This window comes from Leucoraja erinacea, chromosome 40 (assembly GCF_028641065.1).
Source record: "Leucoraja erinacea ecotype New England chromosome 40, Leri_hhj_1, whole genome shotgun sequence".
NCBI classification, from domain to species: Eukaryota; Metazoa; Chordata; class Chondrichthyes; order Rajiformes; family Rajidae; genus Leucoraja; species Leucoraja erinaceus.
In genome coordinates, this window is record NC_073416.1 from 2975549 (window position 1) to 3002679 (window position 27131).

Below are 27131 nucleotides of genomic sequence, written 5' to 3' on the forward strand. Positions count from 1 at the left end.
TGTGTGCATGGTACACAAAATTGCTGGAGAAACTCAGCGGGTGCAGCAGCATCTATGGAGCGAAGGAAATAGGCAACGTTTCGTGCCGAAACCCTTCTTCGGACTGGTGTGTGTGCATGTGTGTGCATGGTACCTTTGTCCATAACATTTGCGAAAGTTATAGTACGTGGAATCCAAGCTTGTGCTGTTCAAATCCTTTGACAACGCTCATTTCAGTTCAATGGTGCGACAGTGTGGCTCGCACCACTTACAGCGCATGTTGTGCCTATGTGTCATTCAATGCTTGCATTATGCATTGAGGCTGAGATACATTTGCAGGCTTCCAGGCTTGAAGATGTAACATGGGAGCTTTGAGTAGAGATGCTAAAGCTCTCTGTGTTAATGCAATTTTCTGACATGCTCTAATTTTGGAGGCATCACGTGAACAACTCCGCGACTGTGACCCAGAATAAATTGGAGCTGGATTGCAGATTGTTAACTGCGGGCTGCACCTGTTCTCTTGGGACAGGGGCCCAGGCCTAGCCTGGCCCTTAGTGTGATGCTGATATTCTAATGACAGGCAGAAGCTGCACTGTACTCAACCAGCTTTTGTTTACATCAAAGTGGGGCTGTTGTTTTTTTTTCCGCACTTCAAAGAGCCCTGCTGGGGATTCAGCTCGGAGGGAAACAGGAAATAATCGACAAGATCATTAGCAAGATGTTCAGATCAGGTGCATTAAAGCTTTTAATTCTTTAAGGCTTGTTCTCTCCTTGTTTGCTCAGCAGTTTGAGACCGGATCTGACACCTCTCCCCCTGGGCTCCGCCAGTCTTTGCATTGTTATTTACTTTCCCTGCAATGTATTGCACCCACTATGCTCTTTCAACTTCTCTCCTTTTGTCCCTCCAGCCCCCAGTAACTCCTGCCCAAGATGGACACAAAAAGCTGGAGTAACTCAGCGGGACAGGCAGCATCTCTGGAGAGAAGGAACGGGTGACGATTCGGGTCGAGACCCGTCTTCGGACTAGTTAGGGAAAAGGGAAACGAGAGATATAGACGATGATGTGGAGAGATAAAGAATAACGAATGCTGTCCTAACTAGTCTGAAGTCTCGACCCGAAACATCACCCATTCCTTCTCTCCAGAGATGCTGCCTGACCCGCTGAGTTACTCCAGCTTTTTGTGTCTATCTTCGGTTTAAACCGGCATCTGCAGTTCCTTCCTACACATTAACTTCTGCCCACTTCCTCATTCCCAGCCACCGTTCCAGATTGCTGCCCTCCTTCATACAGGCAACCTGCTCAAATCCAGAGTTAGTCACCCCACCACTAGTGGCCACGTGTGTACTACAGAATATCCCCCCTTAAACATGAGAAAATAAGGGATCAGACATGTAGTAGGCTATCTAAAGGCACAGTGGCGCAGTGGTAGAGTTTTACCTTCCAGCTCCAGAGACCCGGGTTCGATATGACTACGGGTGCTGTCTGTACGGAGTTTGCACGTTCTCCCCGTGACTGAGCAGAAATGTTTCTTCATCACAGTCACATAGTCACACAGCATGGAAACAGGCCCCTTTGGCCCAACTCCTCCATGCCGGTCAAGGTGCCCCATCTACACTAGTCTCATTTGCCTGCATTTGGCCCATACTTCTCTAAAGGCTGTCCAATCTGTGAACCTGTCCAAATGTCTTTTTATAGTCTTTGAACCACTACTCAACGGTCAACCCCTTACTCTGGTTCCAGACGACTCAGCCAGGCTCTCCACATCTAACCTGGTAGAATCATGTACGTTTGTAGGAGATGCCGCCTGAGTCAATCCAGGTGTTTGTGTCTGTCCAAGGCATAGAAGGTATACAGTCTTGTGTTCCCGATGTTGGGGGAGTCCAGAACCAGGGGCCACACACACAGTTTAAGAATAAAGAGTAAGCCATTTAGAATGGAGACGAGGAAACACTTTTTCTCACAGAGAGTGGTGAGTCTGTGGAATTCTCTGCCTCAGAGGGTGGTGGAAGCAGGTTCTCTGGATGCTTTCAAGAGAGAGCTCTTAAAAATAGCGGAGTCAGGGGATATGGGGAGAAGGCAGGAACGGGGTACTGATTGGGGATGATCAGACACGATCACATTGAATGGTGGTGCTGACTCGAAGGGCCAAATGGCCTCTACTCCTGCACCTATTGTCTATTGTCTATAGTCTAATGCAGGCAAATGGGATTATTGCAGATGGGTAAAAAAGTCAGTATGGTAGGAGTGGGCCTGAGGGCCTGTTTCTGTGCTGTACAACTCTACGAGTCTATAAATGCTTCCCACTCTTTACGCAAGGTCTGTAAACTATACTTCCGAGAGCGAGCGAGTCTTCAGGAATGATTTTATTGCCTTGTATTCTAAACAACATGCTCGTGTTACAGGCTACTTGGAAGGGCACAGTGACCCCATTTAAAGATGATCTGGCCTTGTAAAATATTTACTTCAAACAGATGCCTGGAGTGGTGTCAACTGGGGATCTCCGAGCATCATGTTGTGGGAAAACCCATCAGGTGGCATTGTGTAACCCGCGAGGGTCAAGATCAGTGCCGTTCACAAGCTCCAAACGGAAGGAACAATGGTGGCCATTGTTCACCTTCAAAGTCTTTGAGGATTCTGGGTAATGTTTATTGGAAGCTTGTTGCTGAGCAGATTAAAGGAAACAGCGGGAAAATTCACAAAGGACACCTTCCATCTGACAACATAGAACAGTACAGCACTGGCCCTTCAGCCCACGAACCCGGTGCTGAACTTGATGTCAAATTAAAACTGTGTAGGAAGGAACTGCAGACGCTGGTTTAAACCGAAGATAGATCAAAAAAAAGCTGGAGTAACTCAGCGGTTCGGACAGCATCACTGGAGAAAAGGAATAGGTGACGTTTGTGGGTCTCGACGTACAGGTTTGTAGCTTAATTGACTTCCGTAAAATTGTAAATTGGCCCTAGTGTACTTGAAAAAGAAGCCAAATGCATCTACCATTTTGTACGTAACATGAATTCTGTAACGCTGCTACAAGCAAGATTTTCATTGTACCTGTATCTCACCGTACTTGTTCATATGACAATTAGCTCGTCTTGGCTTGACTTAACTTGAGCTTCAATGTTGATGTGGCCTTTATTCCATTCGCTAACTCTAGCAGTGCGGCCACACCTCACATATGTGGTTGTGAACTCCTGCACTCTGTCTAACATCTCTTACGTTTAAATCTAACGTCCAACTTGTACCTGGTCTACTCAAACTGAAAATGGCTGCTTCTATCCATCCTGTGCCCTCCCTTTATAATATGAAACAGTCCATCAAGTCATTGTCATGATGGTGGTGGATGGAGGTCAGTCATCCCAGCCCCAGGACCTCACTGCAGGAGTTCCTCAGGGTAGTGTCCTGGAACCAACCATCTTCAGCTGCTCCAATGGTCAATGATGTTTTTATTGTAACATGTGCCAAGTACGAAGTAAGTACGTTTCTTGGCCAAGTATTCACATACAAGGAATTTGCCTTGGTGCTCCGCCCACAAGTAACAACATGACATACAGTGATAGTTACGAATGACTCAGAAAACATTAAACATTAATAATAATAATAAAACATTAAAGATAAAACACCATTGATCAAGCATGTGAACCAACAAAATACCAGATCAAAGGGAGGCTACGGATTGTTGGCTGTTGAGTAGAGCAACTCTCTGCCACAGAAGGTAGTTGAGGCCACAGTTCATTGGCTATATTTAAGAGGGAGTTAGATGTGGCTTGTCCCTTGTGGCTAAAGGGATCAGGGGGTATGGAGAGAAGGCAGGTACAGGATACTGAGTTGGATGATCAGCCATGATCATATTGAATAGCGGTGCAGGCTCGAAGGGCCGAATGGCCTACTCCTGCACCTATTGTCTATGTTTCTATCTTTCTAACTACTCGTGGATAAAATCTGTTTTTATGTCTGGCTGTGGCAACTTTGACAGTCTGGAGTCGCCTTCCAGAGGGAAGTGATTCAAAGGGTTTGTGGCCAGGGTGCAAGGGGTCAGAGATGATCTTGCCCACTCGCTTCCTGGCCCTTGTAGTGTACTAACACATAATGAAATTCTTTCTCTTACAAAAATCAATGACCATCTCCAACAAGAGAGTTCAATGATTCTACATTCAATGATACTTTTTTGTCACATGTACCCAAGTCCCCTACTCTGGACAAGAGACTGTGCGGCAATCCGATCTATTCCTTATATGTTTTTGTACTCCTCTATAAGATCACCCCTCATCCTCCTGCGCTCCAAGGAATAGAGTCCCAGCCTGCTCAACCTCTCCCTATAGCTCGGGCCCTCGAGTTGTGTCAACATCCTCGTAAATCTTCTCAGTGTTAACACTGCCGGTCTCGACCCGGTCTCGACCCATTCCTTCTCTCCAGTGATGCTGCCTGTCACGCTGAGTTACTCCAGCTTTTTGTGTCTATCTTCTGGATAAAATCAGTTGGTCTTTACACTGAATGTATAGACCGATGCTAAGAATGCATTAAAAGCTTTGCTCTGTTGTTTCGTTTTGTATACTGTTTTTCTGAATTAAATTTATGTTGGTAAATTACAATGAAAACACAAAGTACTTGTGCTATAACTCCAGGATAAGCGTTCAAATAAAAACACCAAGCGCAAAACCAAAGTATTATCCAACTAAATACACCAACTTACAATAAATGACTCCATAGGCGAAAGAAAAAGCATATTAATTCTCTTAATTCTCTTAAATTCATATTAATTCTCTTAAAAAAAAAAAAATCCTGTAGACTGATTCCTGGGATGGCAGGACTTTCATATGAAGAAAGATTCGATAGACTCGGCTTGTACTCGCTAGAATTTAGAAGATTGAGGGGGGATCTTATAGAAACGTACAAAATTCTTAAGGGGTTGGACAGGCTAGATGCAGGAAGATTGTTCCCGATGTTGGGTAGTCCAGAACAAGGGGTCACAGTTTAAGGATAAGAGGGAAGTCTTTTAGGACCGAGATGAGAAAATCATTTTTTACAGAGAGTGGTGAATCTGTGGAATTCTCTGCCACAGAAGGTAGTTGAGGCCACAGTTCATTGGCTATATTTAAGAGGGAGTTAGATGTGGCCCTTGTGGCTAAAGGGATCAGGGGGTATGGAGAGAAGGCAGGTACAGGATACTGAGTTGGATGATCAGCCATGATCATATCGAATGGCGGTGCAGGCTCGAAGGGCCGAATGGCCTACTCCTGCACCTATTTTCTATGTTTCTATATACATCTCTATAAGATCACCCCTCATCCTCCTGCACTCCAAGGAATAAAGTCCTAGCCTTGCCAACCTCTCCCTGTAGCTCAGGCCCTCGTGTCCTGACAACATTCTTGTGAATCTGTGGAATTCTCTGTCACACAAGGTAGTTGAGGCCAGTTCGTTGGTTACATTTAAGTGGGAGTTAAAAACATCTTGCTAAATGACAGCAACTTCAAAACCATAAGAATGCTGTAAATATACAGCTAATCTTCTAGCCAGCAAAAGATTTGAGGTTGGATATTATTTTTTGAGGTTAATGTAGGGTTACAAAGGGAAATTTGAAAAAAAAAGTTAGATTTGTTACTTTTAACGCATTTAGGTTTTATAGATGCTGGTTTTATAGAGGTCTGAAGAAGGGTTTCGGCCCGAAACGTTGCCTATTTCCTTCGCTCCATAGATGCTGCTGCACCCGCTGAGTTTCTCCAGCTTTTTTGTGTAACCTTAGGTTTTATAGATGCTGGAAAGAGAGGAGGTAGCTAAATATTTCCAGCATCTGCAGTTCTTTCTTAAACATTATAGTTTTTATAGATAGCCATTGAAATGCCTTCAATTGCAAAAGTTTTCACTGCAAATTTTGAATGGGAAAATTTATTTTAAAAAGGTTACGTTTGTTACTTTTAACCCCACATTTGGATTTTATAGACGCCCATCGTATTGCTTTCAATTGCAAGAGTTTTCATTGCAAACACTGAATGGGAATGATTTCCTGCGGGATGATTTAGCTCTTTGATCAAGCCAATCCAATTATCTTCGTCTGCAGAGATCTCCCAGATGGCAATGGCTTCGTCAGTCAGTGTCAATCAATCTAAGAGGTCGTGTAGCCCTGACTTCCTATCACAGAGGTCTATCAATGCTGGCGGACAGTGAGCCAGACACCTCCTCCTTTCGAAGTCCATTCATTTTAAGGATCTGACGCTTGATTGAAACGTGCCCAAGCCATTCAAATCACTGCAAGGCGGTTAACTTCAAAGTCCTTGACTTTTATTGGCCCCCAAAAAACCCCAGATTATATTCAAATGAACAGAGTGTGATCAGAAGCAAAGTTTTTTCCCCTTTCTGTAGTCAGTTGTACCTGGAAAAACACCGCGGTGAGTTGCAGACAAGATTGACTGGTGAGTGGTCGCTGCCTGTTCGACCAAGATTATTATCCACAAGCGTTTCTGCAGGTCTTGTCGTTTAAAATCCATTCATTGTTAGCTTTTTTTCAATCAAAAGTAGTTTCTTCCTGCTGCAGCATGTATTCTAACGGTAGGCTGAGCTCCCCTCTTGTCTGTAAAAGTGCATCTTGTTTACAATGTTTACCAAGTACGTTGCCAGCAGTTTATAACGAGACGTTATTAACAGCCGGTTTATCAGTGAAGTAAAAGTAGACAAAAATGCTGGAGAAACTCAGCGGGTGCAGCAGCATCTATGGAGCGAAGGAAATGGGCAAACCCTTCTTCAGACCGAAGTGAATTAGTGAATTAACATTGGTCATTCTGACAATCACCCCCAACTTCATTTGTTCTTGGGGCACGGGATTTTTTTTGTTTGTTTGTTGTTGTTGTGGATTTTTTTAAACATTTAAATTGTTTCCCTTTTCAATTAATCGATAGAACGTGCGTGTTATTTGTAAACTTTGAGATACTCGGGTTTAAATAAAAGTTACATTTTAACTTTTTATCCCGACGATAGATAGACACAAAAAGTTGGAGTAACTCAGCGAGACGGGCAGCATCTCTGGAGAGAAGGAATGGGTGATGTTTCTACCGAATGGCCTACTCCTGCACCTAATTTCTATGTTTCTATGTTTCGGGTCGAGAGTAAATAATCCATATCTATTCTCGTGACAGGAAACTAAGGAAAGGCTTTCTCGATGTAATATTTTTAAACGGAATGCGGATTTATTGGTAACGTTGGAATTAGTCTTTTTCTCCTTAAACTAAAATAAGCGGTTTCTCGTATTCTTCTGGCGGTGTGTTATTGAAATCGGCAGCCAGGTGTGTGTGTGTGTGTGTGTGTGTCTGTATGTTAAAGGCAGGGTGTAACACTCGCCATCCTCTATGCACCGAGAGGTAAATAAACTAACTGTCCCACATTAGAGGGTAAATTAAATTTGCGTGCTTGAGGAATGGGTGTAGAGTCTGAATAAGGGTCCCGACCCGAAACGTCTCCTATCCATGTTCTCCAAACCAGTCTGAAGAAGGGGTTCGACCCGAAACGTCACCCATTCCTTCTCTCCAGCGATGCTGCCTGACACCGCTGAGTTACTCCAGCACTTTGTATCATCGTTTGTAAACCAATATTTGCATTTTTCTTGTTTCTAAATAGCACCAAGTTCCTTCGTTTTTGTGCACATGCATGATACTCGCAGCGCCAGGTGAGGCCATTTGGCCCAACCCTATGCTACTGTTTTTTTTTCCTTCAAAAAATCTTTCCTGCTGTCCAAACTGCAATATTTTCCCCTTTAAGTATTGATCTGTTATTTTGTACTTGCTGTTGAATTTGCAGCATCTGGCGGAACACTCCAAACCATAACGACTAACAATTAAGCTTCCTTAACAAAAACATCCCTTTGCTGTTTGTGAATTGCATCTGTGAGTTATGGCTACTGGAACTGGCACTCCTGAGGGCTATTTCAGTTAAACAAATGGGCTCTGGGATTCAGAGAGAGGGAGACAGAAGGTGACGGCGAGCGACGTGGAATCTGGAGAAACATAGAAACATTAGGTGCAGGAGTATGCCATTCGGCCCTTCGAGCCTGCACCGCCATTCAATATGATCATGGCAGATCATCCAACTCAGTATCCCGTACCTGCCTTCTCTCCATACCCTCTGATCCCCTTAGCCACAAGGGCCACATCTAACTCCCTCTTAAACATTGGCTCGTTACATCGAGAAAGCCTTTCCTTAGTGTCCTGTCACGAGAATAGATATTGGATTATTTTTTCTCGACCCGAAACGTTTCACAGAGTGCTGGAGTAACTCAGCGGGTCAGGCAGCATCTGTGGAGAATATGGATAGGTGACGTTTCACAGAGTGCTGGAGTAACTCAGCGGGTCAGGCAGCATCTGTGGAGAACATGGATAGGTGACGTTTCACAGAGTGCTGGAGTAACTCAGCGGGTCAGGCAGCATCTGTGGAGAACATGGATAGGTGACGTTTCACAGAGTGCTGGAGTAACTCAGCGGGTCAGGCAGCATCTGTGGAGAACATGGATAGGTGACGTTTCACAGAGTGCTGGAGTAACTCAGCGGGTCAGGCAGCGTCTGTGGAGAACATGGATAGGTGACGTTTCACACAGTGCTGGAGTAACTCAGCGGGTCAGGTAGCATCTGTGGAGAACATGGATAGGTGATGTTTTGGGTTGGGACCCTTCTTCAGACCAATCTATACAATATGAGGTGCTGTTCCCCTCATTTGCATTTGGCCACCCCCTGGCAGTGGGGGAGGCCGAGGACTGGTCGCTGTGGGAATGGGAAGAGGGATTAAAATGACTGGCAACCAGGATATCCAGATGGCCACAGTAAACAAGGAGTAGGGGCTCGGCAAACCAGTCGCCTAACCTGTGTTCGATCTCTGCGATGAAGAGTAGGAAACGCATTTGAGAAGGTGCTGATGAATCTTTGTCTCGCTTGGAAGGGCTGTTTAATTCCCTGGATGGAGTGAGGGATGAGGTGTCGGGCCAGTGTCACTCCACTTATATTTTTGCAGGGATATCACTAATCACATCATAGGTTTATGGGTTGGGGGGAAAGAATTAATGGCCTGTCCCACTTTCACAACCTAATTCACAACCTTTTTTACTCGTGCATATTTTTCATCATGCTAGAAAAAAACGCCCCGACCTACTTGATGCCACGAGTACCTACGACTAGCATCATGACCTCCTACCTACGACTTCTTTACGACCATGCTGCGATTATGAGTCAAGGGCAAACTCGGCAGAGGTCTTGAAAGTCCCTTTAAGAGAAACATGAAGGGTAACTTTTTTTTACACAAAGGGTGGTGGGTGTATGGATCAAGTTGCTGGAGGAGATAGCTGAGGAAAGTACTGAGTTACTCCACATTTTTGTGTCTATCTTTGGTTTAAACCAGCATCTGCGTTTCATTCCTACAAATTCAAATCACTTTCCTTTTTAACTATTTTTTTTGCTGAGTTCCAAAGTTGATTTTTAATTTTTTATTTTATAGGACCAAAGACTAAATTATCCTCCAGAATCTGTAAGGGGTTTGTCCATGTTGAATGCCACCTGTGGAAGAGTAGGGCAAGTTGGACCAACCTCTGCAGCCATTCCCCAGTTCCAATATGACTCGCCGATGGGGTCCACGTCTGGAATGTTTCAGTTTTGGAGCAATGATGCTTTCGGAAGTTCTCACACGATGTCCTTCAGTCCTCCAAAGGCTCAGTATGCTCTTGGGACAGCGCCATCAGCTTTGGGATCACAAGAGCTTTCCCTGGCCCCTCCAACAGAATCGGTCTACACTTATGAGTTGTCTTCTGTGAAGATCCTGACTACTTCAGTTTTGGAAAGTTCGGCCTATCCTTACCCAGAAGCTAACGGAATAGCTCCGAGCTTCCCCAACCTTATTCCCAGTTCTTCAGCGTTGCCAAATAGACATGTATCGCCCAGTCATCCTGACGAAATTCCATGGTGGAGCATGCAACAGCCCAGTCCTGTCAATCCTCACCATCTCCCATTCGGAAGAGCTGTGGTTTTGGGCCATCAAAGCCAAATGCCATCTACCTTCCTTCAGAGCTCTTCCAAAGGTCTCCTGAACTGTGCCAGGCGTTGCCGGAGATGCAGATGCCCCAACTGTCAGTCTCCAGGCAGTAGTAAAGACCAGGGTAAGAAGAAGCAGCATATCTGCCACGTTCCTGGCTGTGGCAAAGTCTATGGAAAGACCTCCCACCTGAAAGCCCACCTGAGGTGGCACGCTGGAGAACGCCCCTTTGTTTGCAACTGGCTGTTTTGCGGGAAGAGCTTCACCAGGTCTGACGAGTTGCAGAGACACCTGAGAACTCACACTGGGGAGAAACGCTTCTGCTGTCAGGAATGTGGCAAGCGGTTCATGAGGAGTGACCACCTCTCCAAGCACACCAAAACCCATCAGAATAAAGGGATGAAACACCATGGAGTGAGTCTGGCAAACATCAAAATGGAGTGAGGGAGAAAGCTGAGCTTTGCTGATGGCCTCGTGAATCAGCGCATGAGATGGAGTTGGGATTGAGACGTGCTATCGGCAAAGTCCTAGCTTAACTGCCTGGTCTGTGTTAAGTTGAGTGATCTTGGCCAAGGGTAGCAATAAGGAATACCGAATCTGTCCTTGGGCTTGGGAAGTGAAAAATCAATTTGGGATCCTGGGAACTGGGCCTTTGAACATTTGAGTGGGGCTAGGTTGGATTGAGCCTCTGATACCTTCCCATATCTCGGCCCTGCACCAGCGGTTAACTATTCTTTCAACTTAACTAGGTGAAGTTCTGGATGTTCTGGATACTTGTATTAGTAACCACTTCAGTGAGGGAGGGAGGAGGAGGGGGGGGCGGTGAAGATGAAAGCTGGAGCAAAAAGAATGAAGGATCAGAATCAGACAGAAGAATTCAACTTTGAGCAGTGCAAATAATAAAAAAAAGATAGTGAAACAGGAAATAAAAATACTTTGGGCTGAAGGAGGCAAAACTCAATGGAAACTTCATACCTGGAGTTTGGAAGATGATTCTCTAAAGTGGTTTGGAAGAAGTTACTAACTGATGGGCACCTTCAAATACACAACACTTGAAGGGAAAAGTCGCGACTAAATTTTAGCAAAAGACATTTTGAAGGTTGCATCCAATTGAATGTTAATTTATGAACAACCCGATACTGGTGCAACATCTGTCCTGCATGCGACTGCGTGAAATCTTTTTTAAAGACTACATTCTTTTTGGCCTCCGTACATGATGTGCGCTGTATCCTCAGACAATGTTCCTGGAAGTTGAGCAATTTTTCCGAAGGAACCAATTTGGCTGAGATCGCGTGTGTTGTATTTGATTGTACACTTTATTTTAAGAAATTTATGATTGACTTTATTCCTCTTTTGACAACCGATCTAACATTATTTTAATTAACAAATGCGTGCTGCGTAAGGTATATCAATAAAAGGAGCAAATTACTTATGAAACTTGCCTATATTTTAAGATTTGTATTGATGGTCCATTGTTGGGGAAATGATTTAGATTCTTGAACCCATGCTGCACAATATAATGGGTGGATCCATTGCATTGGGTGGAGTTTAGACCCCTGCTATATGTTGAATTGTCTGATCTTGCATGACGCATTAGTAGAAATATTCGCTCCAGCACAAGTGGGCTCAAAGGAGAGGACTAAAACCTCATCCTGTCATTACTGAGTAAACAATTTTTTTTTTTTTTTTTTTTGTCCCCAGTTACATTCCCTTCACAAAACTGCTTTAATTAATCTACATAGAAATGAGGAACTGTAGATGCTGTTTATATATTTTTTTAAAGGCACAAAATGCTGGAGTAACTCAGTGGGCCAGGCAGCATCTCTGGAAAATATGGATAGGTGACATTTCTGGTTTCAGACTCTGTCTGAAGAAGGGTCCCAACCTGAAGCAAGTAAGTAAGTTTATTGGCCAAGTATTCACATACAAGGAATTTGCCTTGGTGCTCTGCCCACAAGTAACAACATGACACACAGTGACAGTTACGAATGACTCAGAAAACACTAAACATTAATAATAATAAAACATTAATGGTAAAACATCATTGATCAAGCATGTGAACCAACAAAATACCAGATCAAAGGGAGGCTACAGATTTTTGGCTGTTGAGTAGAGCAACTACTCGTGGATAAAAACTGTTTTTTATGTCTGGCTGTGGCAGCTTTGACAGTCCGGAGTCGCCTTCCAGAGGGAAGTGATTCAAAGAGTTTGTGGCCAGGGTGAGAGGGATCAGAGATGATCTTGCCCGCTCGCTTCCTGGCCCTTGCAGTGTACAGTTCATCAATGGAGGGAAACATCACATATTGAAGTTCTATAGAGATGCTGCCCACAACCTAGAAATTCCTGAAGTCCGAAGGTCTCCTCAAAATGAAGCTCTAATTCCCACAGGCCTGTCCTGACCCAAGCCCCAGATCGCTTTGATCTCCCAATTCTGAAGCTGCAATGGCCACAGACCTGACGCTAACAATCAGACAAGCATTGAGAATAAATCATAGGAGGCAACCGATGACTCTGTTGGACGAAGAACAAGGACGTATGCAAAACCAAACCCACCAAAAGAGTTGAAGGTGATCAAACTGGCACCACAGTGGTGGAGCTGGTAGACCTGCCATCTCACAGCTCTAGAGACCCGGGTTCCATCCTGAGCTCGGAGCGGTGCTATCTGTGTGTGGAGTCTGCAGGTTGTCCCGCATGAGATTCCTCCGGGTGCTCCGGTTTCCTTCCATGTCGCAAAGACACTTGGCCTCTATAAAAAAATATTGCCCCTAGTGTGTATTGGGTAAGTGGGATAACATGGAACTAGTGTGAACGGGTGATCGATGGCTGGCATGGATTCTGTGGGCCAAAGGGCCTGCTTCCATGCTGTATATCTAAACTGAAACATCCGGAGAATGTGAGGCTGAATAATCTAAGTAATTTATCCACGTTCCATACTATATCTAAAATGAATAGAAGTATTAGCTGGAAAGCAAAGGTCTTGATCAGAAACATCACCTACCCATGTTCTCAAGGAATGCTGCCCGACCTGCTGCGTTACACCAGCACTTTTGTATATTATGCATCTGCAGTTCTTTGTTTCTACACGGTAGCGCAGCGGTAGAGATACCGCCTTGCAGTGCTACAGCGCCAGAGAACCGGGTTCGATCCCTACTATGGGTGCTGTCTGTACGGAGTTTGTACGTTCTCCCCGTAACCACATGGGTTCTCTCCGAGATTCCTCTCGCACTCAACACGTACAGGTTTGTAGTTAAATTGGCTTGGCACAAAAGTACATTGTCCCTACTATGTGTGGGACAGTGTTAAAGTGCAGGGATCGCTGGTCGGTGTGGACTCAGTGGGGGACGGGGCTGTTTCCACGCTGCATCTCTAAATGAAACTTTAAAAATCAATTGACTAACTGCCCAATGCTAATTCCTTGCTTTCAATTGACATTTATGTAAATGTCAGTGTGAAAATTGTGGCAACACTGCTTAGAAGTGGCAAATTAGTTCTCTCTCTGCTTCACTCTTGAGAAATGCTTGCAATTGTTACCTCCCATTAGAGCATGCCTGCTGAGGACTGTGTTTCAAGAAGCAACACAAAGCATCCTGTGCCAATAAAGATGTGGAACAATGTCTTTCTGACAGGTGTCAGATGCTCTATAATTAAACACAAGCATGCTTTTACTAAGGATCAAACTAATGTGTACATATAATCTTCAGCTTGCTTACAAAGGCACACTTTTACTGCGTATTATTACAAAGAGTGCCTTTGTAATCATGAAACGCCCAACAAAGTAAGCTGGCAAAAATGCTTTAAGTTCAACTTTCAAGTTCATGCAGCAAGAAGAGTTTCTGGTTACAACGTGTATAAGTCCCTAGTCTCCAATTTTTACAAAAATCTTTGAAATGCCAGCTCTTTTATTGTATCCTCTTCCAGTTTGCTTTCTGTGATGTGTCCCTCCTGTGAAGAAGGATGCCTCCAGGTGCAGCATTCCCTCAGTACTGCACTGGAAACATCAGTCGGGAATCTCGAACCCGTGACGTGCATCTGCAGGCAAGACTGCAGATCCACAGTCGTGGCAGGAGATCTGATTCCCTGGGCTGGAACCACATTTCCTTCTGTGTGAGAAGGTCACGAGTTCAAGGCTCACTGCAGACCGTAAACATTGAGACTTCAATGTAGCGCTGAGTAAAGTGCTAATTGTGAGAGGTGCTGCCTTAAGGAATCCTAGAACAGAGCAGCAGATAAAGAGGCCATTCAGTCCACCAAGTTATGGAGTCGTACAGCAGAGACAGGCCATTTGACCCAACTGTCCGCTCCGACCAAGATTCATGGGTCATTTTCGGCCCCATTTCCGTAACCGGCTTCCGTCTCCGCACCAAAGATCCCGTAGCGGAGCAAAGATACTGGCGCAGAGACGGAAGCCGGTTACGGAAACATCCTCGTAAAAATAAAAGTTATTTGGTAAAAACCTTCTCCTCATTTTCAGAATTATAATTTATTAACACAAACTGTTCCCCCGCAACGTTGATTACACTGCAAGTCGGGTCGGGTTACTGAAATGGATGATAAAAAGGCCCACGTTGCGCTCCGTTGTGTACTACACGTCAGCCCCATTGCATTTAGAAGGAGTGGTCTATCTTGCTCCGCTATAGGATCTTTGATTGTACCCATCTCTGCCACTTCCTCTGGCAGCTCATTCCATATACCCTTGTGTGAAAAACCTGCCCCTCTGGTTCCTTTTAAATCTTTCACTAGGAAAACTACTGTGAGCATTCACCTTAACTATATTCCTTATGATTTTATGTACTGTACGGTCTCCCCTCAACCTCCTACACTCCAAGGGAAGAAGTCCCAGCCTATCCAGTCTCTTTTTATAACTAAAGCCATCTAGTCCGAGCAATATTTTGTGAATCTTTTCTGCACCTTTTCCAGCTTAATGACATCCTCCCTATTGTGTGGCGACCAGAACTGCACACAAAACTTTGTGTTTAGTTTAGAGATACAGCGCAGAAACAGGCCCTTCGGTCCACCGGGTCCCCGCCGACCAGCGATCCCCGCACATTAACACTATCCTACACCCACTAGGGACAATTTTTACATTTACCAAGCCAATTAACCAACAAACCTATACGTCTTTAGAGTGCGGGAGGAAACCGAAGATCTCGGAGAAAACCCACGCAGGTCACGGGGAGAATGTACAAACTCCGTACAGACAGCTCCCGTGGTCGGGATCGAACCTGGGTCTATGGGCGCTGCATTCGCTGTAAGGCTGCAACTCTACTGCTGCGCCACCGTGACCGCCCTGTCACCAAGCTGTGTGATCCTCAGCAACTTATACTGTTGTAACACAACGTCCCAACTCCTGTACTCGGTGCTCTGACTAATGACCCCATGACTTCTTCAACATCCTGTCTACCCATGTCTACATAAGTTCCTTCCATCCAGTTGTCACTGATAATTTGTCTAGATTTTCAAAAAGCCTTTGACAAGATACAGTAGCCTCCAAAGAATGTGGTGGCAAGCGGCATGGAAGCATGGATTGCAAGCTGCCTTCAAGAGTGTGGGAGTAAAGGGTTAATTTTAACTGTGAAAGAACGTAGATAGTGGTTTTCCACAAGGGTCCATGTTGCCTCATAACTGAATGTGATGCTGACCTGAGCTCCATTGCTGTCTGTGTGGTGTTTGCACATTCTCTTTGTGACTGCATGAGTTTCTCTGGGTGCCTCCAGTTACATCCCATGTTACACGCCAGTTACACGCCAGCGGTATTTCACATAGCCCTTGCTTTCTCCCTCCTTCCCCTCCCCCTTCCCAGCTCTCCCACAAAGCCTACTGTCTCCACCTCTTCCTTTCTTCCCCCCCCCCCCCCCCCCGACATCAGTCTGAAGAAGGGTCTCGACCCGAAACGTCGCCTATTCCTTCTCTCCATAGATGCTGCCTCACCCGCTAAGTTTCTCCAGAATTTTTTGTCTACCTCCCATGTCCCAAAGACATGCAGGTTCGATGAGGTATCATTGTCAATTGTCCACTCGAAGCTACCCCTGGTGTGCAGGCAAGTTGCATCGACACTGGGCCTGAACCCTGGAACTTCACTGTGGGAGCACCTTCACCAGAAGGACGGCAGCAGTTGTAAAAGGCGGCTTGCCCCCACCTTCATCGGGACAGTTAGAGATGGGAAATAAATAGTAGTAGTGAATAATAAAAAAACTGTTTATGCCCAGTTTGGACATTTGGACAGGCATATTTCGATCATAATAACACCAGAAGATGAGTATGTGTTAAGGGGTCCAACAGGGCTGGTCCCCACACAATTTATACCAGAACACTGGTATAGCCTCAGAGGAGATTATTTATTCCCTTGCACTCAAGCTTTGAAACAAGACAGCAACTTGGGACCCTCTCTCATTGCTCCCTCACTGTGCTTCCTGCTACATGCTCTTTGACCATGTTGTGACCCAGACTCACTAGCACACTCACATGTGCTTCCTCAGTACTTGCTTGTGCTGCCAGCTTGTGCCACATGGCTTCCAGCTCTATTTGCAGGCCTCCCAGCTCGGACCCAGCCATGGTTCAAGGTGCCTTCGCTCCATCCACTGCTTCTCGCAATGGTTCTCCATCAGTGAACTGTTCTCCATATTCTTTGCCCCCACCTATTTTCCAGCTCCCCCCCCCCCCCCTCCCTCCACCACACATCACTCTGAAGAAGGGTTCCGGTCCAAAACGCACCTAACCATATTCTCCTGAGATGTCGCCGTACCTGCTTAGTTATTCCAGCACTTTATGTTCCAAACAACCCAACTCATGATTGCCTGATTCACAATTTGTTGATTGATCAGAGGCAAGTTATTACTTTTATTACCAAGTTAAAACTATTAGAACTAATAGACCCTGTAACTGCTTGAATGGTAATGATGTTCCTACCTTCAAAGGTCAAGGCCTAGGTTCACCATGCTGCCCTGAAGATCTCTGCTTTACTTGAAAGGCCTTCATCTGAGACGGATTAAGAGGAAAGGTTAATGTCGTTGTCTGACTGAGAAGAAACAGATGACTTTTAAAAGGTTTTATTTCCTTGATTTTCTAACCCATTAACCTCAGGAAGTGCTTCTGCATGGAGGAACAAAGCCAGGCGACTCGGGGTTAAGCTTGTGTCAGTAGTCGGATTCTGCAAAACTGACAGAGCTGCTTAACAGCTACCAAATGGAGTAGTAATGTTAGTGTTAACTGGAACAAAGTACCACAAATAGGGACAGATGGGTCAAAGCTGTCAGAGGATTTGTGAAGTTTGGAACCAGCTTTTTTCTCTTTTGGTGCTTTAAGTCCTCTCCCATTCATAGAGGTGTGAGCTGGATACGGCAGCATAAAGGATGTTATTTGTATAAGGATCGGGTATCCAGGTTTGTGCGACAAAAAGAAGTGCTTGTAAATTGCCCGTGGACAATTGCCGCTGCTGCCAACGTTGATTCACCTTCCAAAGGCAGAGCTGGTAGTTTACAGTTACAGTCTAGTTTACTGTCACGTGTACCGAGGTACAGAGAAAAGCTTTTGCTGCGTGCTAACCAGTCAGCAGGAAGAAAATACATGATTACAATCCAGGCATTTACAGTGTATAGGCACATGATAAGGGAATAACGTTTAGTGCAAGGTAAAGCCAGCAAAGTCCGATCAAGGATAGTCCGAGGGTCACCAAAGAGTTAGATAGTAGATGTCGCTGCAAACGTGCGTACCTCATGCGAACATTTTTCCCTGTCCATTGCAAGGCACCAGCCGGGTTAGCAAGGGAATGGGTTGCAGGTGAATGGGTCGTGGATCAGGTATGCAGCTCTGCACAAGACTCTGCACAAGACTGCAGGAAGTTGAGGAGAGTTTTGAATGTAGCCCAGTCCATCACACAGACCAGCCTCCCCCCCTTCGACTAATGACTTAGACGAAGAGGCCATGTGCATTTTATCCACATTTGCTTGACGCTATAAAGTTGGGAGGATGCACAGTCGGCGAATCCCTCAGAGTAGTGGTCGGGTCTGTTTCTACCCCATTTCACCATGCAGAATCTTATGGCAAATGCTCAGTTCCCAGTGCAGGACACGCAGATACCACCAATCCAGTGCCTTCATAGGTAGACAAAAGTGCTGGAGAAACTCAGAGGGTGAGGCAGCATCTATGGAGCGAAGGAAATAGGCAACGTTTCGGAACGAAACGTTGCCTATTTCCTTCGCTCGATAGATGCTGCCTCACCCGCTGAGTTTCTCCAACATTTTTTGTCTACCTTTGATTTTCCAGCATCTGCAGTTCCTTCTTAAACAGTGCCTTCATAGGTCTGGCTGACACACTTTCAGGAGCTTTGAGGGTTGTCTGACATCTCATCCTCCAATGATCAGGATCACTGAGGTGCCATCTGGGGTAAATACAAAGTAATCTGACTCTAACTACCCCATTAACCTATTTCATAAGTGATTGGACTAGAATTAGGCCAGTCGGTCCATCAAGTCTACTCTGCCATTCAATCATGGCTGATCTATCTTTGCCTCTTAACCCCAATCTCACCCTGAGAGATCTCACCCTGCCAGAGATATTCCCTTTGTTCGACCCATCCCTCCACCACCCTCTCTCCCACTGAAAACTAACGTATTCTCGCTTCTACCCAGCTTTAGTGTTTTAGTTTTAGAGATACAGCGTGGAAACAGACACTGACTCCGCGCTGACCAGTGATCCCTTACACATTTGGGATAATTTACAATTTTTACCAAAGTTAATTTGTAGAATCTACTAAATCCCACGAGAGAAAGTAAAGAACAAACGACACTTAGCTCATTTGTGCCGGGAGCCTCTTTTACCTTCATTCTCACTAATCATAACCCGTGTGCAGATATGGCCTTGGAGTTGTCATTTAGCTATTGTGGCTGGACCTTCTCGTGAGGCTGCTAGCAAGTCACCAGCGGTAACAGACAGTATGCAAAACTAACGTGGGCGTGAAGGCGCCACAAATTAACCTGCAAACCTGCACGTCTTTGGAGTGTGGGAGGAAACCAGAGCACCCGGAGAAAACCCACGCAGTCACAGGGAAAACGTGCAAACTCCGTGCAGGCAGCACCCGTGGTCTGGATCGAACCCGGGTCTCTGGCGCTGTGAGGCAGCTCTGAGGAAGGGTCTCAGACCTGAAACATTAATGCCCCCGTCCCACTTAGGAAACCTGAACGGAAACCTCTGGAGACTTTGCGCCCCACCCAAGGTTTCCGTGCGGTTCCCGGAGGTTGCAGGTGGTTGCAGGAGGTTGCAGGTAGTGGAAACAGGTAGGGAGACTGACAAAAACCTCCGGGAACCTCACGGAAACCTTGGGTGGGGCGCAAAGTCTCCAGAGGTTTCCTAAGTGGGACAGGGGGCATTGAACTCTGCTACTCCCTCCACAGAGGCTGCCTGACCTGCTGAGTGTTCTCCAGCATCTTTGGTTTTCATCTGCCACGTTGCTAAGATACCAGGAGATCCCGCCTCCCGGGGCTTGGCCAATGGAAGCAGGCGTTGTTTGGACGCCGGGTGTGACTGGGGGAGGGGGTGGGCGGGCTGGCTGGCAGCTGGAGTCGCTCGGTCGTCGAGTTCCCCCCCCCGGTCGGACTGGACGCTCTCCTCACCCGCCCCCATCCCCCTCCCCGTCTCCCCTTTCCCCCGGATACGCGCGGACAGGACAGGACAGGACAGGAGCCCCGGCGGGCTTCTTTCTTCAAGCTTCGGCCCGATCGGAGAGAGGCACCGATGGGAGGCTCGCAGAGCGCGGCGTTCCCCGGTGGCAGGACAGAGGGATTCCATGTCCTCCGGGTACGTACAGCTGCTCCACGGGCTTTGGGGGGGAGAGGCGGGAGCTCCGGCCGGAGAGCCATCGAGCCCCGGCTCAAAATGCCCAGCTTCTTTACCGCCATCTACCACCGGGTGGATGTGGACTGAGCATTCATGAATCGTTGCTTGGACAGCGTGGCTGCACACGGGACCTCTCAGTCCCTCCCGTCCATTCGCTTCAAATTAGGGGCTTAAACCTGTTTTTTATTTAATGAGGTCTCCTCTTTGCTGGAAGAATAATTCTGACTGGAGACCGAAGCCCTGTTTGGCGAGAGGGGAGTGGTTGGGAGCTGAAATGCTTTGATGTAAATTCCACATCAAATAATCGGTTCCTTCAACTCTCCATTAAACAAGAGTTTCCACTTGTCCTGATTTTCATCCCGGGTTCTGGAAATTTCCATGTAGTAAACAATCGGGGTGACTATGATGTAAAAACAAATCATCTCACTTACTTCATAGCTCTTCTCCATAAATGCAGTGTTAAAATGTCCGATTCCTGTCAGTTGTCCTGTGATGTTCATCTTTTATTTTTATTAACTATTTCAAGCGATGGTCTTGCCTTTTGCCTTTCGTTTTTTTGAGTTAATTGAAGATGGTATGCATCTACTCTGCTCGGTGCTGCTACCAGGTTGCAAATTACTTCCCAATGTGTACGCTGTGAAGTTCCTTGGATGACTTTGACTATGTTTTACTGGCAATAGTTTAGAAGAGTCCAGACGCAGCTGATGATTGCACATTCCAAGCTAATATTATCCCTTTGTGTAATAAGTAATGGTAAAGTTAGCAGGTTAACTTTCTTCCTGACCTCACAGCTGCAGAATAGCTTGTTTTAAAGTGCCTTTCGTCTTTGGCCAAACAAAGATGGAAATGTATCGATGTGGCAAGTGTTGATCTATTAATGTTGTCCCAGTTCCAAGTGTAAATATAAAAGGAAGATGAAATGAAAGAAGCTTTTCTTTTCCCCTCCCTTTTCATCCAACGTGCATTGGAGCTACAAAACTGTAATTATTTAAATAATCATCATCCAGCAGAACTGTGGGAGGTCCTCTGGCCCATGCCAGCTATTTGAAAGATTTATTCAATTAGTGTAATTCCTCTGGCTTTAACCCTGTAGTACTGCAGAATTTTTCTTTTCAAATATATTATAGAATAATCCAGCATGGAAGCAGGCCATTCCACCTGACCAGTTCTAGCTTCTGTACTAACCCTATCATCCAGTACTTTGTCTATTGCCTTCTCTGCCCAAGCAATTCAAGTGCTCATCTGAACATTACTTAAATGCTGTCAGCGACCCAGCCTCGGCCAATCTCTTGGGCAGTGAATTGCAAGAATTCACCACTCTCGGGGTGAGAAAGATGCTCTTTGGATGCCATGTATGTTTATTCCCCTTATCTTATAACCTGTGTCCTTTAGTTGTCTATCTCTGATATAGGGACAAGTTTCCTGCAGTCTATCCTGTCTGTACCCCTCCTAATTTTATGACTCCATCGTATCCCCTTTTGATCTCCTCCACTCGAGGATGAACAGACCCAGCTTTTCCAGTCGCTCATCATGAATGAATTGCCCCATCCAAAGCAACGACCCAGTGAATCCCTTGTGCATTCTCTCCAGCACTATCACATCCTTGCTATACCTTGGTGTCTAGAACTGCTTGCAGTACACCAAATGAATTCTGACCAAGGTTTTAAGAAGTTTGGGCATAACCTCCCTAATTCTGACCTCTATTCCCAAACCAATTAATGTCATTGTTCCATATATCTTCTTAACCTATCTGTGTTGCTATCTTCAAGGTTCTGGCGGACTTGAACTCCAAGGTCCATTCACAGTGTACGTATTAGCCTCATTAATGCTCCCACGATATATTACCTTACTTTTGTCTGGATTAAGCTCCATCTGCCATTTGTCCAACCATCTCGCCAAAACATTGATATCTCTGGAGTATATATACCCAGCTTCCCTGTGAAAATTGCAATTGAATCGACTTCAACCACCAAAGAAGGGTCTCGACCCGAAACGTCACCCATTCCTATACCTATACCTCTGTCCTGCTGAGTTACTCCAGCATTTTGTGTCTATCTCCGGTGTAAACCAGCATCTACAGTTCTTTCCTACACACCTTTCTGTGGTTTTTCAAGATGAGAGTCTTGCTGGCAAAGCCCATCCCTAATTGCCCTTGGTAATGGTGAGCCAATTTCTTTAACTGCTGCAGTTCTTTTGGCGAAGGTGCTCCCATTGTGCTGTTGAGGAGGGCGTTTCATGATGATGATGAAGGAACAGCAATGTATTTCTAAGTGGTGTCGGAAGGATATCTGTATGTGGTGGTGATCCCATACACCTGCTGCCCTGTTGTCCTTGGCAGAGTTTGTGGATTTTGGAGATGTTGCAGTTGTTTAGATGAGTGCCCCATTAGTACATTTTGTAGATAGTACACACTCTCTTGGTGGAGAGAATGAATGCCTCAGATGGTGGATGCAGTGCTCGTCAAGTGGCTGCTTTATCCTTTGGAGATGAGTTGAATGTCGTTTAATTGCATTCACCTCGGTAATTGGTAGGTACAGTATTTTGTTGCATCCTGATTTGTGCCTTGTAGATGGTGCAAAGGCTTGGGTTTCAGAAGATTGGCAATTTGCTTTTGGATGTCTAGCCTCGAACCACTTACATTTGTCTCTGGTCAATTGTGAGCCTTGGGATTTTGATGGTGGGAACTTGGCAATGATAATGCTATTGAATGTTAAGGATAAGGGGATGAACTTTCTCTTATTGTAGATGGCCAGCATTGCCACAAAGGTGCCAGACAATGTTGCTTGCCACTTACTGGCCCATACCTGAATGCATGGGCAACACAGTGGTGTAGCTGCTGGAGCTGCTGCCTCACAATGTCAGAGACCCAGGTTTGATCCTAACCTCTGTTTCTGTCTGTGTGAAGTTTGCACGTTGCTTCGTCCAGTTTCCTCCCACATCCCAAAGGCGTGCGGGTTTGTAGTTTAATTTGGCTCTGTATATTGCTATACCCACTCCTAGTGTGTATGGAGTAGATGAGAAAGTGGGATAACATTGTGTGAATGGGTGATTGATGGTCGGTGTGAACTCGGTGGGCCGAAGTGCCTGTTTCCACGCTGTATCTCTAAACTAAAGACATCTTGCTGAATGCAAGCATGGGCTGCTTTATTTGCTGAGGAGTTCCGAGTAGAATTGCATATGCCATTTATGATGGACGGAAGATTATTGATGAAGAAGCTGAAGATGATTGGTATTGACACTGCCCTGAGGCACTCTTGCATCAATGTCCTGGGGCTGGGCTGATTGACTTTAAACCATCACAACCAACTTACTTTGTCTGATGTCAAATACTGCCTTAATGTCAGAGGTAGTCACATATGACTCACCTAGCCCATGTTTGAAACGGGCATGGGCCAGGGAGGTCTGGAGCTAAGGGTCATTTGGGATTTTGACAGGACTGTTGGTGAGCAGGTTCGTAATTCCTGTTGAACGGCACTGCCTTCTGTCACTTTGAGGCTAGAGGGTGGGTGTTGGTGATGGGAGAAACATGCAGGATGCAATTTGCCCTGTATTTGCATGGTTCATTCCTGATCATAATCAATCATTTGAATTTATTACAAAAAATAAATGCCCTGTCTCTCATCTTGCAATGTGATTCCTTTAACAACTGTGGCCTTTTACAAAGACACCAAAGAACAGCAGGACCACATTACGACTAGACGGGATCAGTTGTGGAGCCTTTGTCCTTGTGTTAAAAATGCACTAAAAATGAATGATGGGTAATAAAAGATTACAAATGATATTAATAGCATATAAACTGAGACTTCAATTTATCAATTGTTTTGTTCAGTATTTTAGGTTTATTTTCTCAGCAAAATGCACCAAAGCATTGTAACAATCAGTGCCTTTTGTTCTACGTATCATTGCTCATGTAGTGCTCTGATACATGTTTGTGCTGTTGCTGGAGTAACTCTTCGTCTGAAGAGATTACTAAATCAGTCTTCAATAATCATTGATTTGTTAGGTGTATGATTCTGTGGTAGTCTCGTGGTTAGTCCTTATTTGGTCATGCTTTCAGTTTAGTTTAGAGATACAGCGCAGAAACGGGCCCTTTGACCCGCCGAGTCCATGCCGACCAGGGATCCCTGTACACAAATGCTATTCTAGGGACAATTTACAATTTTACCAAGCCAATTAGCAAACCTGTATGTCTTTGGAGTGTGGGAGGAAGCCGGAGCTCACCAGGCGAACGTACAAACTCCGTACAGACAGCACCATAATCAGGATCGAACCCGAGTCTCTGGCGCTGTAAGGCAGCAACTGTACCACTGCGCCACCGTGCTGTCCTTTCTTGCCTCTTCCCAAACTTCTCTTGTGTGATGTCTTTCGAACCCCCTGAGATGCATAGGTTATTGTGAGGGAATGTTATTGTTTTGTCGCTGTCCTTCATGTTAAATAGAGAATTCACCTGGTGGATCAAGTGGATATTGAAGACTGGTTTCCTGGTGGTTTTCACTGAGGATCAGTAAGTGTTTGGTCTTTCTTGGCTGGCAATCTTCTTTCCACAAACACCATCCAAACAAAATGGAAGCCGGTTGTTGATCTCATTGCTTCCAAGCATTGATGGTGCTAAATGACCAATAGATTTGCTTGTGTGAATATTGCATTTCAAAAGTACTCTTGAAATGTTTTAATTACATCATAGAGTGCTGTGTTATTAAAATGCATTGAAATGCATTAATTGTGGTACTGTGGTGAAGGTTTCCTGTTGGATTATTGTAACCTGCTGAAGCACAATGAAATCATTGTGCAGAATGGTCTGGAGCAGTGTTATCATGTGAATTGTCAAATTGGTTTAGAAACTGTGTATAGTTGTTCAAGAGGATGCGTAACCTTTTTGTAATAATGTTCAAGAATTGAATCACAAAATTAATAGGATAAAAACTGCAGCTGCCAGTGGAATCGCATATGCTCCAGTGTGGCTGGAGGCTAAATTGGGAGCGGTATGAGTTTGGCTTGACAACAGACTAGAGGTGGAGGGTTAAATTCATCAAAGCTGGGAAGTTTCTTTGTTTCCCAGTTGTCCTGAGATGGGAAGCAACACACCCCTGGCTTAATGCCAAGTGGAATATTCCTGTGTGGATTTGATTTCCTCTTACTGGAGGATTGGGTGAGAAAAGAAAGTGCCTTTTAATCCAGAGCTTTCTCCCATGTATCTTCTCCCGGGACAGGCAGCATAGCATCTCTGGAGAGAAGGAATTAGCGACGTTTCGGGTCGAGACCCTGCCAGTCCCGCTCAGCTACTCCAGTATTTTGTGTTTACCAAAGAACAGTACAGCACAGGAACAGGCCCTTCGGCCCAGAATACCTGTGCTGAACATGATGCCAAGTTAAACTATTCTCATCTGCTTGCACGTGATACATATCGTTCCATTCCCTGTATATCCATTAGGCCATTAAAAACCTTCAGTTTAAACCAGCATCTGCAGTTCTTTCCTACTGTACTGTTCTTTGTTCTATTGAGCCCTGAAATGTTGGGTTTGTGAGGTCGTGAATAAATAGGAAATATGACGGATTCATACTTTCCACTGAGTTGAACGCTGAGATGCCTTTGTACCCATTGAGTGGCTATTTTTCAGATGAATCATGCAGGCTGGGATTTGGAGGTTAAACAGAAAATGCTGGAAATGCTAAGTAGATCAGGCAGCATCTAGGAAAGAGAAACAAAATGAGCACTCTGATGACGGCTTTTTGACCTGAAATATTTCTCCGCTGCCTGACTTGCCACGTGTTTACAACATTTTATTTCAGATTTCCACCATCTACACTTTACTCACGTTCAATTCCTTGTCTTTGAGTAATGTGGGGAAAATATTACCTCATGAAATACTCTCAAGTGGACAAGACCCACAATGATTATCACATAAAAGACATCCAGTCATTATCTTGTTGCTCTTTCGACTAATTTTTCCTGCATTGCAACAATGACGACATTTCAAAAAAGACCTTCATTGCTTGTAAAGTGCTCCCCAAAGGTGCTATACAAATGCAAGTCGGGCTTGCTTTCTAGCTTTTTAACCATGTCCCTGTCTTGAGAGTAGGCTGTTCCCCCCCAACTCGGAGAACATAGGAGACATTTTGTTGCAGCCAGCCATGCTCAAGGACTGAGGGGAGAAATGAGGGCTTTTCAGCCGTGAAGAGAGTGATTGTGATATGTAATGGTGCTTTTTTAATTTGTGTTCATACTGCATCCAGTTTTGGGTTGGGAGCATTTTGCATCCGCTGGGCTGTTTTTACATTTGGATTAGAGAACCAGTAGGCATGCTGGGCACTCCTTTTAGAACACACTTTGAAAGAGTAAAGGCGTGGGATGTCAATACATTTACATAATTTAAGTCTCAATGGCTATCTTGCAGGCCCACATTTTTATCTTGTGCTTCCCAAGACCCCAATTAAAAGCTGGAGAGTGGGGAAATGGATGGAAGAGAATGGTGGGGGAGGGGTGGAAGAGGGGAGAAAAGGTAAATAGGAGACGGAGTAGAGAGGGTTAGGAGGTGAGCAGATGGAGGAGGGGAAATTAACTAATTACAGGTTTGAGGGGGGGGTCAAACCTGCATATTTGTGCTGCGGTTTGACGTGGAAGATTTTTTTTTCTAACGTTTGATCGCACTATCAGCCATGATCACATTGAATGGCGGTGCTGGCTCGAAGGGCCAAATGGCCTACTCCTGCACCTATTGTCTATTGTCTAATTCGGAGTATGGGGACTGACTATCAATGGTAGCATACAATTAAACGTTTTTTATCAACAGCAAATGAAGTGGATTAATATAATCTGGAGTATAGTTTACACTGTGGGGGTGGGAAAACAGAGGGGGAACCTTCCATCTGCACTCACTGAACCTTTTTGATCGAGTTGCAGTAGGACCTGGGTGCCTTCAACATCTTCACATTGTGCTAATCTGTTACTCTTTGTTTTATGATCTCTTACCACAATGCTGTTATTTGGCCACCAACATTTGTCAGTTGAAAATTAAATTTCACAGTCATAATTAAAAATGCCTACATCATTCATTATAGAGCTTGGGCTTGGCCTCGCCATCAAGGATTTTAAGCTATTGCGCCTGTTTCCAAAATTGAGGCATGGCGGTAGTGTTGCTGCCTTACAGGAGACCCGGGACTGCATAACTATTTTAATTCATGAACAGTTTAGTGTTTAAGAGCTCTCTTCCAGTATATTGTCAATAGGAATTGTCATGGCCAAAGTTCTGCCATGTTGTATTGGAGACATGGGACTCTTGCTGTATTAGACACAAAATGCTGGAGTAAAACTCAGTGGGAC

At 45.1% G+C, this 27131-nt stretch overlaps 2 protein-coding genes across 3 annotated transcripts in view; both read left to right on the forward strand.

Annotated features, from left to right (window-relative positions):
• The first annotated feature begins 6114 nt into the window (after positions 1-6114).
• On the forward strand, positions 6115-11629 carry LOC129714722 (transcription factor Sp5-like). Its single transcript, XM_055664499.1, has 2 exons — positions 6115-6387; positions 9449-11629. The coding sequence occupies exon 2, from the start codon at positions 9494-9496 to the stop codon at positions 10421-10423; it is 930 nt and encodes a 309-aa protein (XP_055520474.1). The 5' UTR covers positions 6115-6387; positions 9449-9493; the 3' UTR covers positions 10424-11629.
• A 7891-nt stretch (positions 11630-19520) lies between these two features.
• LOC129714755 (Golgi reassembly-stacking protein 2-like) overlaps positions 19521-27131 on the forward strand; it is a 33889-nt gene continuing 26278 nt past the window's right edge. Inside the window, exon 1 of one of the 2 annotated variants that reach the window (XM_055664571.1) lies at positions 19521-19771. In XM_055664571.1, coding sequence (XP_055520546.1) covers positions 19709-19771 — 63 coding nt within the window. In that variant the 5' untranslated portion in view covers positions 19521-19708. The remainder of the gene's footprint in view (positions 19772-27131) is intronic. The other variant, XM_055664572.1, reaches the window with a different exon arrangement.